A 15195-nucleotide genomic window follows, 5' to 3' on the forward strand; every position below is an offset into this window, starting at 1 on the left:
CCAGAACACATCACAATTAAAAGGCAAATATACTCTGAATATTATTTTTATTATGTTATTAAAATATTATATTTGCTTTTTGATTGTTTTTTCCCTGTTTTAGTGTGATTATATTGTTTTCTTATTGATTATTTGAATGTAAATCCTTTGTTAAAGAAGTAGAATTGAGAAGTACAAGTTTATAATTACTTTATTAAATCTAATTTGGTAGTCAGCCTAGCGATATTACATTTGTATGGGTATGAATGCTCTTAATATATATTAAATTTGGCTTTCTTTTTAAAATGGTGGGAGGTTAAAATTCAGTAATCAGTTAAATTTTTGAAAATCAGTTTTGATTAGTAGTATTTTTCGTTTGTATTATAAATATTCTTTAAAATCATGAGAAACACGGAAGCATGTTTGTTTTTATATAGTTTGTTTGATGAATATAGATGTATGTTGTGTATGTACAAGTATGACTGTTGCATGGTTATTGAATAGAAAAAATTATTTTTCTTCTAATAAGTTATATTATTATTCTATTTAATTGGTAAATTTGATTTAAAATTCTTTTTTTTAAGACAGAAATTTAAGGTATTGAAATTTGTATACAGGTATAATTTATTTTATTATTGTTCAAATATAAGATAAAAAAGGAATGACATATTTTCTGGATAAATTGCATTTTTGGCACCACTTTCAACTCCATACATCACTAGCTCAAATTTGAAGATCAGGCATACAAAATGTGCAGAAGGTAATCATTTTGATATTATTTGGCATAATATGATATCATTTAAAAGATTTTTAAAACTACTAAAACAACAGACAAAAAAAATTATCATTATGCACAAATCTCATAACATAAGATAATAATTTATTAAGTAATCTGTCAATTTTATACACAGTCAATAATATTCAGATATTCTTTAATGCAAAAGTTATCATTTTCACTTTGCATGCATTTGACTATTTGTTCAAATTGAATTCTAACCAATCATTAAAAATATCAAATTTCATTTACTAACTGATGTCTTATTAACAGAATTAACAAGCTTGCATGGCTGACATTGCTTTCAAATTTCAACACACAGAAACACCATACTCTCATATATCATAATCTAGTATTTATACGTCCACATTGAAATGTGGTGTATATTGCTGTCTCCCCTTTCTGTCTGACCACGTCCTCATTTTCTTATGGATACTCTACAGGTTATCATTTTTAATTGATATGCCTTATTTAAATTGGTTGTACGTGACAAGGAGTAGGGTCGCCTGTCCAACCTCGTGGGTTTTCTCCATGTCCTCCGGTTTCCCCCCACTGCTAAAGACCCCTACGCGCAAGCGAATTATTGAAATAAAATTGTACCATGTGTTAGTCCTGAAATGACCTAGTTTGTGTCAAGTGGACGGTAAACCCCATTTCTCTCTCTCTCTTATTCAAATTAGTGAAAAAAGAATCCTTTAAAATTTTAACTATTTCCAGAGTTATATCCCTTTATCACTTTGTAGAATCTTGTGAATACTCTAAATGCATTATTGATATGCCTTATTCAAATTAGAAAAACAAGAATAATATTAAATTGCAACAATTTCCAGAGTTAATGCCCTTGACCACTTTGTAGAATCTTGTGAATGCCCTAACGTTATCATTTTGAATTGATATGCTTATTCAGATTAGTGAAACAAGAATCTTAAATTTTAAACAATTTCCAGAATAATTGCCCTTGATCACTTTTGAAATTCTTCTGAATGCTCAAATGACAAAAGTTATTGTGCATTTATGCTATAGAAACTTATCAATGTACCTATGATATACAGATTTAATATTTGGCTTTTCATTTACCTAAAGATTCACAATACAAAAACTTAGTGGACTGTTCAGACTGCTTAGCTGCTGTGTACGTTCCATTCATAACCTGGCAACCTATCATTTGAAGAAGATCGAGAAAATTCAGGAAGGGGGAAGGAAGGACAGTGCAACTTGTCTAAATTGACTTCTGAATAACTCATCAATGGTGTATTTGCAGTTCCACTCATTTTAATTTCTAACATGTTGTTGAGGTTTCGCAGCATATGAGTTTTGACAAGTTCCCCTGTATTTCTTCAGTTTGTCTTGGTAATTTCTCACAACTGAATATCTTCACAAAACTTTGTTAGAAAGACGGTTATATTGTCAATAACTTGTTTCTTTCAAGTAGATTTCCCGAAAGGAATAAAGGAATATTCTGTGAGAGAAATTGCAAATGCAAAGAAGCTGTATGAAGAGATTTAAGCCACTTTATTAACTTTTAAAGAAGTGTTTTGATATGTAAAGATGTTCTAATTGTTCATTGGCATTTATCAAGATATTACAAATATGAGAACTATTATAGTTTCAACACTTTAAAACAAAAAGCTAGAAAACCTATATGGTTACTTGTTTTAGAAATCAACAGAATTCTTTAAAATTAATCAGCTGGCTTATTGATTAGGATCCACATAACCTGTTCCAAGGGACGGCAGCATAGAATTACATTATCCCTTGCACTCTAGCTTGTAGAACAAAAATCCACAATCCTCAACTTACAAGGATATGCCTTTAGTTTTTCAAACATAGAAAGATCATCTGAAAATGGTGTGCACAGATGTTAGAGGCCCTCTAAGCATCTTTATATGAGTCATATGCATAATATTATGGAAAGTTGACAGACAAGTGAATTTGATTTGCAAACAAACAAAAATTTCCAAGACAAATTTACACAGAGAGAAAACAGGGACCCTTTGGTTTTGAGCATTAATCATAGTTATTGTATCCATATTGTTTCGCTTCTCCATGATATCAGAGATCTGATGGTTTGCTGCATCCGAAAAAATGTGGAATTTCCTGAACTGTTTGTATCCATTGTCCCTTGCCATTATAATTATATATCTTAATCAATTTCACTTATTGGAAACTAGTAAATTGAATAGAAAAAAAACAAAATGATGTAAGATGGAAATCATTAATGTTTTTGGTTATCAGGTCACATTTGTACAAATTTATAGCTAATAATTATCAAATTACTCTTGAAAAAGAATTAAAATCAATTTGCTATAACAATGTTTAACAGCTTTATAAAACAAATCATTTATGATTTTTATCTTATAAGATTATGTTTTGGTTTCAAGCATGGCTGCATTTTCGTCCTTGTAGTCTCAGGGGACTGATTATTCAAATTAACACCTACCGGTATATCTCCTGAAGCTGTCTAGGACTTCTTTGAAATACTCCCAAGAAAACTTTTCTTATGAAATAGTGACATACATGCAATAATTGTATTGGTATCAAACATCATGTATCATTTTTTTACAATGAATGTTTCAAAGCTCTTACATGACATAAAACTAATCAGGTTTTTCATATACCAATAATGGAATTTTTGTCATCATCCTAATGATATTTGACAAGCTCTCCCAGAAAAAGGTTATAAGTAGAAACTATGGCATCTGTCAACACATATTTTACAATTAAAATATATCACATGATTAAATGAGAAGTTTCAGTATTTGTATCATCATACAATCCAAAACTCAAAAAATAAATTTGAGGAATGTATTTTTCTCATAATATCGAATCTATGATGATGAATTTTACAACTAAAAATGATCACATGATTAAATTAGAAATTTCAGTATTATGATCATGCAATCGAAAACACAAAAAAGTAAATTTTATGAATGTATTTGTCTCATAATAAAGGTAACATCTTTGTAATGCATATACCAGAATTTTATTATTAAAAAATTAAATGAAAAATCTCAAAATTCAATATTTGGTGATTATTTGGAATGGACACTAAACTTGAAAATGCATCCTATAACCCATTTTGAAAGTGCTTGTCATATAAATAATATTTGAAACAACCCTGTATACATTCTCATATTGATTAAGCCATATAAGTATAATATGGATAAGCTGAAAGATGTTCTGAATCCTCAATCTCACTCATACATAAAATCCACAATGAAAACAAAAATTGAATAAATGACACACACCCAATAACATGATACTGTGCAAAAACAAAAACAACATTAAATATCTATTTATCCAGAGATAAAAATTGTCATTCCTTTTTTTAAATTATTATTTACCAGTACTAGTATCAGGTGCATAGTTATAAAACTCAGCATTCAACAAACATTTTTCTCCATTTGATTACATAGAAATCCCTACATCGGACGAAAGTACAACAGAAATCGCTGACAAGAAGGAAGAGACTGTGGAGGGTCTGGAAGTCAGCGTGAGTGAACAAAGTGTCCCCGAAAGCACGGGGGTAATCACTATCGACACACTTGAAGATAAAACACATGTCGAGACGGAGGTAGTTTCACATACCCTTGTCACCCAGAAAACAGTGGAAACTGTTTCAGAAGAGATGACATTGCAAGGAGAGGCATCTGATAAACCGTCAGATGTAACTTTTGATACAGAAAAAACTGAAACTGTTCAAGTTTCCGTAAAGGAAACCCATGAAACAGTCACTTTGGTTCAAGAAGAACCAGTGGATGAAATCAAACCATCAGTGATTAGTCCACAAAGGGAAATTGCTCCAGACATTACTCTTCAAACAGAAGAGTACCAACTTGTGGAACAAGAAGCACAAATAGTTCCAGACCAAGTTGATGTTGAACAAAAATTAGAAGGAGTAGCTCCAGTATTTACAAAAGGTAAGAAGTAAAATAATATGCAAAAACGTTGATCAATCAGAAGTCTTTCACAATTACCAGGACAAAAGAATGGCAAAAACTTTTTGATTATATGATTGCATATTGATGCATGAAGCTGTTATCTATTTATATCTACTTAAACACATTAAAACAAGATATAGCTCATTGATGAATTAATGCAACTGGACAAAATAGTTCAAAGTGTAGAATAAAATCTTAAGTTCTTTCCTAAATACAGTGCAGGGTTAATAAAAAACAGAATGAGATTAAGATACGCACTAACTTTTCAACACCAATTGCAAACTTGATCTATGTGTAAAATAACCCAGAGGACACAACAGTCCGACCGTTTGTTGTGTAATAATGGAGGTACAAGTGGAAAGAAAAAAACTATTTATAACAAATGAGAAGGTTTCCCTGACCAAGATCAGTTCTTGAATAAATTATGATGTCGTACACGTCATCTGCTGTAAACAATCATGGCCATGTCCAGCAGCAGTTTCACACTGAATCATTGGCGTCTATCTATATATGACGTCAGAAGGAATTCCCTCTAAGGCACAATTATCCAGGTCTACCATCTATCACGACTGGAACATGACTAAATTTCATTTTTAAATGGTTGAAGACAACCATTTTTGAATGTATAAAATGATTTTTAGAGCGGCGGAGTAGTGCACTGAAGTAAATATTTACGTTTTAAGTCCGAATTGTTGTATTTTAAAACTTATTGTGGTCGTATTCAAAGAATTTACCAAAAAATCACCAAATCTTATTTGAAGGTAAATAACGAACAAAGATTTTAAAATACATTTTTGGCATTTCCATGGATACCAGACAAACCACATCCTACAGCCAAAAATTGTCCAGTAGCTTTTTTAGACTTGCAATTAGCATTGTTCATGCCAAATTTGATGAAAATCCATGCAGGAATAACTGAGAAAATTTGCTTTTGTTGTCATCAGCGCCCTTTATTATCATTCTTTTGGGCCAAGTTTGGAACATAATTGGTAGATAAAATTGGTATTTTTTGGTGATTAATATGTAGTTTACCACCCAAAATCACAAAACTGTCATATTTTATCAACAAAAGATACAGTGCATTTGGAACATACAGTAGATGGTAAATAAATTGGTATTTTTTGGTGATTAATATGTAGTTTACCACCCAAAATAACAAAAAAAAATGTCATATCTTATCAACAAAAATTACAGTGCTAGCTTTAAAATGTGTATTTTGAACTGCTCAACGCTCTTAATTATTGTAAAGCAAGAAAACTCTGTGTACATGAAAAGAATGGAAAAAAATGTGAGCAGTAGCTGCTTGTAATAGTATCCTGCTGAAACTCACAGCCTGTTAACTTAATAGAGTAACTTCCATGTTTAAATGGCTGTCTTTAAAACATTGTATTTCATGGTTCACTCAGCTTATTATTAATTGGGATTTAACAAATGTTATTTTGTTACTTGTTAGGATGATATACTTTTACTTTGGCATATGAAGTTTAATAATTTAATGGATGAAGTAGAGAGTTATCCCCCTTTCAGGTGGTAGGGACAATAATAATGACTTATCTATGGTGTGTTATTCTTTAATCAGAAATTGCAAAATATTTTATGATGTAATGTAATAAAGAATTTATAGAATGTCAGAAGTATACATAAATAGGGGATTACTGGAAAACTGTTAAGATACAGGTTAAAGAAGCTATGAGTAGTCATGAGCTCACTCCTATAGGGTGTGATTTGATGATAATGAGAGTATTGGAAGCAAGTTCCTTTAAATGGGCGAAAAATGTAAATATATTAACATGTCACAAATCTCGATTTCAGGGGCGGATCCAGAGGGGGGGGTTTGGGGGGTCGCTACCCCCCCTGTTCAGCTACATAATTTTTTTTTGTAAATCAAAACTTTTTATGAGAAAAGTTTTGTCGAACGTGTGCTTTATCCTGTATCGTCAGATGTGGGACAGGATGAGCACTCAAAGCACGAGATAATGATATAGACATTATGTGATATCACAATTGATGCTTTGCATCCATGAAATTGAATCACAATGTCATTACATTAATTCATAATAAAAATTGACGTCAAACGTGATGTTGAATTTCTCTGTTTAAAAAGCTCAATGTGTATGTATTTACGCCAAAATGACAATAGATGCAATGCGGAGGGGGGGGGGGATACATTGTCTCAGGAACCTGGCAAACCCCCTCCTGCAAAAATTCCTGGATCCGCCCCTGGATTTTTTCTTGTTTTTGTTCTTGAATCATAAATTAATGGTACTCAAATGGTCCAATATTGACGCATAATTGCTAATTTTCCAAAAAATATTCTTAGGAGATCTGGTTTTATGATGATCAGGCATTTGAAAGTATTATAATCAATCCATTCAACTTGGAAAAAAATGAAAAAAATATCATAATTTACTGTTCAAATTTAATGAAAATAAAAACTGAAGGAGTAAAATATCAAAGATGGCCCTTTCACCATTGATAGACACATGTAGAAGCAATATTACACCGCAAATTTCGAAAATTTTCATGGAATGCTCCAATGTACATGGTTAGCATTTGAAATAGAAGGATTTTAGCTATTTTGCAATAGGCTGATTTTCAAAGCTAATTTTCCCAAGAAACCGACAAAGATATGGCTTCCAATATGTCTGTTCTGGAAACACATATAGGTACACTATACATGTAACAAGTAACAACCTCTAATATATTGTAGTCAAATTTCTACATTGTTAAAATTAATGATTTTTGACACTTAATATATACCATACATAGTCGACAGTACTTGTTCAGAAAATCTGATGGAGGGTTATTAATGTACATAAAAAGATCATTCAAATCCCCAATTTTGAAGGATATTGTCTACCTAGAAGGGTACCATGAACCCAAAGGCCATATCTCAGTCAATATTAATACTAGAGTTACATAACTCTTAAGTTTAACACATATATTTTTTTCATAATATTCTGAGGGGGTCTCCCGACATTTGGCCCTTTTGACATGGAATGACCCATGTGTTCTTTAGAGTCATCGTTAAACCACATTTCTCTCTCCATGGCATATAACTTTATGGATATTAGTTTAAAACTTGATGTTAATATAGATATAGTTGAAAACTGAAGGTAAAATTCAAAATCCAATGGAAGATCAGAAATACCTAATAAAACTTGTTATCAATCACAAATTAAGGGCGTTGAGCTGTCAAAAATGCACTGTATCTTTTGTTGATAAAATATGACAATTTTGTGATTTTGGGTGGTAAACTACATATTAATCACCCAAAAATACCAATTTTATCTACCAATTATGTTCCAAACTTGGCCCAAAAGCATGATAATAAAGGGAGCTGACGACAACAAAAGTCAAATTTTCTCAGTTATGCCTGCATAAATTTTCATCACATTTGGCATTCACAATGCCAATTGCAAGTCCCAAAAAGCTGTGGTTTATCTGGTATCCATGGAAACACAAAAAACGATGAGTTTTCTTGGAAAACTTGCTAAAAAGAGCTATCGATAATCACTCTTGTAGATGTAAAGTAGTGGTTATAAGCTACATTTCGACACCAAAAATGTCGTAAAATATCAACACAAAGTATTTTAAAATCGTTGTTCATGATTTACCTTCAAACAAGATTTTGTGATTTTACAGTAAATTCTTTGAATACGTCCACAACGAGTTCTAAAATACAACGGTTGGGGAAACCTTCTCGTTTGCTATGAATAGTTTTTTTCTTTCTGCTTTTACCTCCATTATTACACAACAAACGGTTGGACTGTTATATATGTGTCCTCTGGGTTATTTTACACATGGAACAAGTGTGCAAAGTCTTATAAAGATTGGGATTGAAAAGTTAGTACCGGTACATATCCTAGACTACTTAACGCCCTTAAGTTTAAAACTAAAGGTAGAAATAAAACTGGAGGATATATTATTTAATTCCCCAAAATAAAATACTCAACTTACATGCTGATTCTTAACCAATAGCGAATTTTTCAATTCAGAACTGGACTATATTGAAGCTTTGGGAGGAAAACCTGTCGAGTTTCTGTGTGTTGTTTCTGGTGTTCCCCAGCCTGAGGTAGAATGGTTACTTGATGGAGAACCAATTGAAGATACCAAATTTGAGAAAGTTATTGAAAGTGATGGAACATGTATTTTGAGAATTGCTGAAACATATCCAGAAGATGAAGGAGAATATGAGTGCATTGCTATTAATGAATATGGAAAAGCCACAACAAAAGCTGATCTATACATACAAGGTAAGATGGCATCTTTTCTTATGAATTTCTTTACCTTTCTCAAAATACACAGATATATATCTGACTTTCTTAAGTTATCACTCGTGGTGAACAACCATAATTGCTGCATTAAAACACGCTTTCATATTAATGGTCTACACATTATGCACAAGAAATGTATCTATAGTGATGTAAATATAATAATATATGTACACATAATATGATATATACACTTACCAGTATGCTGTTAGCAATGGAGAATAAACAAATTAATTCTCCTTCATTTCACATTTGGTTTTGAATGTGCCACTGTATATTCACATATGAAGGCATGCTGCATGTTAAGCGCATGGACAAATCCCTATTAACCAAACCTTTCCACAGAAATAATTCTGAAACTTCTGTAAAATAAGAATCCAAAACTTTTCCAATTTCATTCCAAGATTATTTGATCAGCCACCTATTTCTTGAAAACTTAAAGAGGCAAATTTCATTAATTATTTACCAATATATTATTTATAATAGATGTAGAGTTACATACTTATCACAAATTTTAGAACTGACCTCACCAAAAAAATGTACAGTTGGTAAATTGATAGTTAAAACGTCAATATCTTGATGGTGAATGGAAGGATTTATCTCAGATTGTTTATTTAGTTTAATTTGAACACATCCAATATATTACTGTCAAGTGAAATCACGGCAAATCGGGAAAAATATAATGATCATGAAAGACCTCTTATGCACTAATTGTAAAGGATACCATCTTTTGATTGGCTGAGAGTTTGATTTTAGCTCATAATCAATAAAAGAGCCAATGAACGAGCATTATCATTGAAATATGCCCTTTCAAGGATGAATAGCTAAAATTGCATTAGTCAGTCAATAAAAAGATGGCATTATAAAGAGAAATATGTTACTGATAGTTAAACTTCTCAATTTTATCATTTTTTAAACACCCATATGGAAATGTGGTCGTATATTGTTGTCGCCCCCAATTAGATTATATGAAATTTATATGCGTCCTTTAAATTAGCGAAACGAAGAATCCTAGTGAATTTCAGCAATTTCCATTTAGTACTTCCAAAGTTATGGCCCTTGTTTCACTTTGTTGAATCTTGTGAATACCCCAACGACAAAAGTTATCTTTCGATCTGTATGAAATTTATATGCATCATTTAAATTAGTAAATTGAAGAAACCTATTGAATTTCAGCAATTTCCGTTTTTAATATTTCCAGAGTTATGGCCCTTGTTTCTCTTTGTCGCACGTCATGAAAGCTCTAACGACAAAAGTTATCATCCGATCTGTATGAAATGTATTTGTATCATTTAAATTAGTGAAACAAAGAAGTCTATTGAATTTCAACAATTTCTGTTAATTACTTCTAGAGTTATGACCCTTGTTTCACTTTCCTGAACTTTGTGAACACTTGAACGCCAAAAATTATCATCTGATCTGTATGAAATTTATATGTATTTAAATTAGTGAAATAAAGAAGCCAATTCGATTTCAGCCAATTCCATTAATTACTTCAAGAGTTATGGCCCTTGTTTCATTCTTTTAAAACTTGTGAACGTTATCATTCGATCTGTATGAAATTTATATGCAGCATTTAAAATAGTGAAACTAAGAAGCCTTTTAAATTTCAACAATTTCCATTAATTACTTCCTTAGTTAAGGTCATTGTTTCATTTTGTAGAAACTTGTTGTGAACCCGCCGCAAATGACAAAAATTATAATCTAATCTGTATAAAATTGTTGTGAACCTGCCGCAAATGACAAAAATTATAATCTGATCTGTATAAAATCTTGTAAATGCCCCCCATTACCTACAAAAGAGTAAATAGGCAACAAGCCCCGCTAACTGCGCAGAAGATTTAGCTGCTGTGGGCGTATGTTTTGTTGCCTGGCAACCTATCTTTTGTGGTAGATATCCTAAAATTTCCCATGACATAAAATTAGTTCCTGTCAGTTATTAAAATTGCCTTAAAATTACCCTTAATCATACCTTTATTAATGACTTTTTCGAAACGCCAATCTCAAGTTTCCCTTGGAATATCCTTCTTCTTCTAATTTCCTGTGATTGTGAAAGTAATTCTTTTGTTATATATATATATATCACAATAATGACAATTGCATATTGAAAATGTGAACCAGTTTATCCTAAAACTAGTAAAAGCACCAAGGGTTTGGAACAAAATATCCCTTCTGGAGCTGACATGCCATAAAACTCCATTTCATTTATCCAAATAGACTCTTTATGAAAGAATAATTATTTGATACTTTTTCATAGAATATAAATTGCCCCATAACATAATGGTTAAGCTAGTTATACCCAATACCATCCTTAGTTTAGGTATAAGTTATAAGTAGTTGTCCAGTACCATAGGTCTCTAGTGTAGCATAGAAATAAGCCAGACATTGTGTACAGTTGTTGTTATTATAAACTTTGACATTGATTATCTAATGTGTCAACATGATATTTTTGTTCTGTAACTAATGCATTTTGTTATTGTGGGTAAAGTTTCTGTCCAAAATATATTTTTATGATAAAAGTATATGTTTATTATAAATGGGATCTTATTTTGCAATAATTTACCACTTACAAATTGCTTTACATATTATGAGTTCAAATATGAAAATGTGATTGAAATATGTATTATTTTGTATCTTGTTACACTTCTGCAGTTGAGTTGTTTTGAATAAACTCAACTACACAAGCTTTTTTTTTCTTTTTTTTTTTGTTGATAAACCATAGCTTTGAATGATAAAAGCACAAATTGTAAATTTTTTGAAAATATTAATTGACTAATAGACACTAAATTATTTATGTTTGTAAAACTCTTGGCTTACCTTTATTTATTCATTACATATGTTGTAAAGTCATGAAAGGATTCATGTTTATGACCATTTATTATCATCTGAAATAAATACTGTTCAAAATACATACAGTGATCTGTATGTAAAATTTGATTCAAACTTTTCTTGAATGCTTTCTGTTATCGTGCATGATTTTGTCAAACGGGTAATGAACATTTCTAAAAGAAAGTCAATGGTTAATTTGTGTACTGTATCATCACTTGCAGACTTATATTTATTTAGTTTTGAAATTTGCAATTGCATGCCCTAATAATCATGTTTGGGCTGAAAGAAATGTTAATACTCAAATTTATTATTTACAGAATAGTAAAAGAAATACAAAGTTAATGAAGTTGTAGTTATTAAATCATTTTTTTAAAAGGCAAAATGCAATCATCTAACAAATTTGAGCAGCAGCTACAAATCTGATATCCTTCCACAAATTATGTATTTCTTTTCCTGTTTTGTTTTTGAATAAGTTCAACATTACAGTCACTTAATTTCTCAAAGTTAGTTAACTACTACAGGAACTATGCAGTACCAAAGATTACTGGTAAATTGCTTTTGAGAGCCAAACATATAATTCCTAGCTAAATCTAAAAAGTTTGCTCGAAAAATTGCAAATTCTTTCCTGCTGCTATATTGTGGTGCATGATATGTATGAATAGAAAGGGTTTTATCTGTTTTTTGGTTTTTTTTTTTAAATTAAAGATGATTGAAATTATCATAAAATGATATTGTTTCTCCTTCAACTTTCAATTCATACATTTCTATTTCAAATGTATCAATACTGAATTATTTAAGCATGCATAGTGTGTTATTGACTTGAAATAAATGATCTGATATATTGTATTACCCTAAAACTACAATGGACTGTCTAACTATAAAATAAAACATACACTATATTTCTTGCTTCTTCTTTTATATCATTTTATGTCACTTTTTCATATAATTATTTGCTTAGTCAATGTTGATGTACATTCTGTTTAGGAATATTTATACATTTTTCCATGTATTAGGCAATTTATTGGAAGATGGGAAACAGTCAGAAGAACAACAATATCTTGTTCCCACTGTCCATGATATTGAAAAAATAGAATCTGAGATTGTATCAGATGATTTAACCCAATTAGATAGCTTGAAGCCACATCTTTCTGAGCAACCTTTGAAAGATATTAAAGCAAAAGACTTGAAACAATTTGACAAGAACAGTAAACATACACTACCTGAGAATGGTGAGGCATTAGAAGTTGAATTAATTATTTCTGAAGAGAACAAACCAGTTGAACAAATCGCTGAAGTTGTTGTTTCTGAAGAAGAAAAAATAATCAAAGAAAAATCAGAGCTTGAAGTTATTATCCCTGAAGAAAAACCCAAAGAAGAGATTTCACAAGTTGAATTAATTGTTTCTGAAGAGGACAAACCAGTTGAAAAAATCACTGAAGTTGTTGTTTCTGAAGACGAAAAGGTAATCAAAGAAATATCAGAGCTTGAAGTTGTTATCCCTGAAGAAAAACCCAAAGAAGAGATTTCTGAAGTTGAATTAATTGTTTCTGAAGAGGACAAACCAGTTGAAGAAATCACTGAAGTTGTTGTTTCTGAAGAAGAAAAACCAATCAAAGAAATATCAGAGCTTGAAGTTATTATCTCTGAAGAAAAACCCAAAGAAGAGATTTCTGAAGTTGAATTAATTGTTTCTGAACAGGACAAACCAGTTGAAGAAATCACTGAAGTTGTTGTTTCTGAAGAAGAAAAACCAATCAAAGAAATATCAGAGCTTAAAGTTATTATCCCTGAAGAAAAACCCAAAGAAGAGATTTCACAAGTTGAATTAATTGTTTCTGAAGAGGACAAACCAGTTGAAGAAATCACTGAAGTTATTGTTTCTGAAGAAGAAAAACCAATCAAAGAAATATCAGAGCTTGAAGTTATTGTTTCTGAAGAAAAACCCAAAGAAGAGATTTCTGAATTTGAATTAAATGTTTCTGAAGTGGACAAACCAGTTGAAAAAATCACTGAAGTTGTTGTTTCTGAAGACGAAAAGGTAATCAAAGAAATATCAGAGCTTGAAGTTATTATCCCTGAAGAAAAACCCAAAGAAGAGATTTCACAAGTTGAATTAATTGTTTCTGAAGAGGACAAACCAGTTGAAGAAATCACTGAAGTTGTTGTTTCTGAAGACGAAAAAGCAATCAAAGAAATATCAGAGCTTGAAGTTGTTATCCCTGAAGAAAAACCCAAAGAAGAGATTTCTGAAGTTCAATTAATTGTTTCTGAAGAGGACAAACCAGTTGAAGAAATCACTGAAGTTGTTGTTTCTGAAGAAGAAAAACCAATCAAAGAAATATCAGAGCTTGAAGTTATTATCTCTGAAGAAAAACCCAAAGAAGAGATTTCTGAAGTTGAATTAATTGTTTCTGAAGAGGACAAACCAGTTGAAGAAATCACTGAAGTTGTTGTTTCTGAAGAGGAAAAACCAATCAAAGAAATATCAGAGCTTGAAGTTATTATCCCTGAAGAAAAACCCAAAGAAGAGGTTTCACAAGTTGAATTAATTGTTTCTGAAGAGGACAAACCAGTTGAAGAAATCACTGAAGTTATTGTTTCTGAAGACGAAAAAGCAATCAAAGAAATATCAGAGCTTGAAGTTATCATCCCCGAAGAAAAACCCAAAGAAGAGATTTCACAAGTTGAATTAATTGTTTCTGAAGAGGACAAACCAGTTGAAGAAATCACTGAAGTTGTTGTTTCTGAAGAAAAACCAATCAAAGAAATATCAGAGCTTGAAGTTATTATCCCTGAAGAAAAACCCAAAGAAGAGATTTCACAAGTTGAATTAATTGTTTCTGAAGAGGACAAACCAGTTGAAGAAATCACTGAAGTTGTTGTTTCTGAAGACGAAAAAGCAATCAAAGAAATATCAGAGCTTGAAGTTGTTATCCCTGAAGAAAAACCCAAAGAAGAGATTTCTGAAGTTGAATTAATTGTTTCTGAAGAGGACAAACCAGTTGAAGAAATCAGTGAAGTTGTTGTTTCTGAAGAAGAAAAACCAATCAAAGAAATATCAGAGCTTGAAGTTATTATCCCTGAAGAAAAACCCAAAGAAGAAATTTCTGAAGTAGAATTAATTATTTCTGAAGAGGACAAACCAGTTGACGAAATCACTGAAGTTATTGTTTCTGAAGAAGAAAAACCAATCAAAGAAATATCAGAGCTTGAAGTTATGGTTTCTGAAGAAAAACCCAAAGAAGAGATTTCTGAAGTTGAATTAATTGTTTCTGAAGAGGACAAACCAGTTGAAGAAATCACTGAAGTTGTTGTTTCTGAAGAAGAAAAACCAATCAAAGAAATATCAGAGCTTGAAGTTATTATCTCTGAAGAAAAACCCAAAGAAGAGATTTCT

General features: G+C 31.1%; 1 protein-coding gene across 1 annotated transcript in view; it reads left to right on the plus strand.

The window, feature by feature from the left end:
• The window catches only part of LOC126831518 (titin), a 354899-nt gene that overhangs the window by 115827 nt on the left and 223877 nt on the right, over positions 1-15195 (plus strand). Inside the window, exons 109-110 of the mRNA XM_056103456.1 lie at positions 4171-4674; positions 8694-8951. Coding sequence (XP_055959431.1) covers positions 4171-4674; positions 8694-8951 — 762 coding nt within the window. The remainder of the gene's footprint in view (positions 1-4170; positions 4675-8693; positions 8952-15195) is intronic.

Source organism: Patella vulgata, chromosome 9 (genome assembly GCF_932274485.2).
Source record: "Patella vulgata chromosome 9, xgPatVulg1.2, whole genome shotgun sequence".
Taxonomy (NCBI): domain Eukaryota; kingdom Metazoa; phylum Mollusca; class Gastropoda; family Patellidae; genus Patella; species Patella vulgata.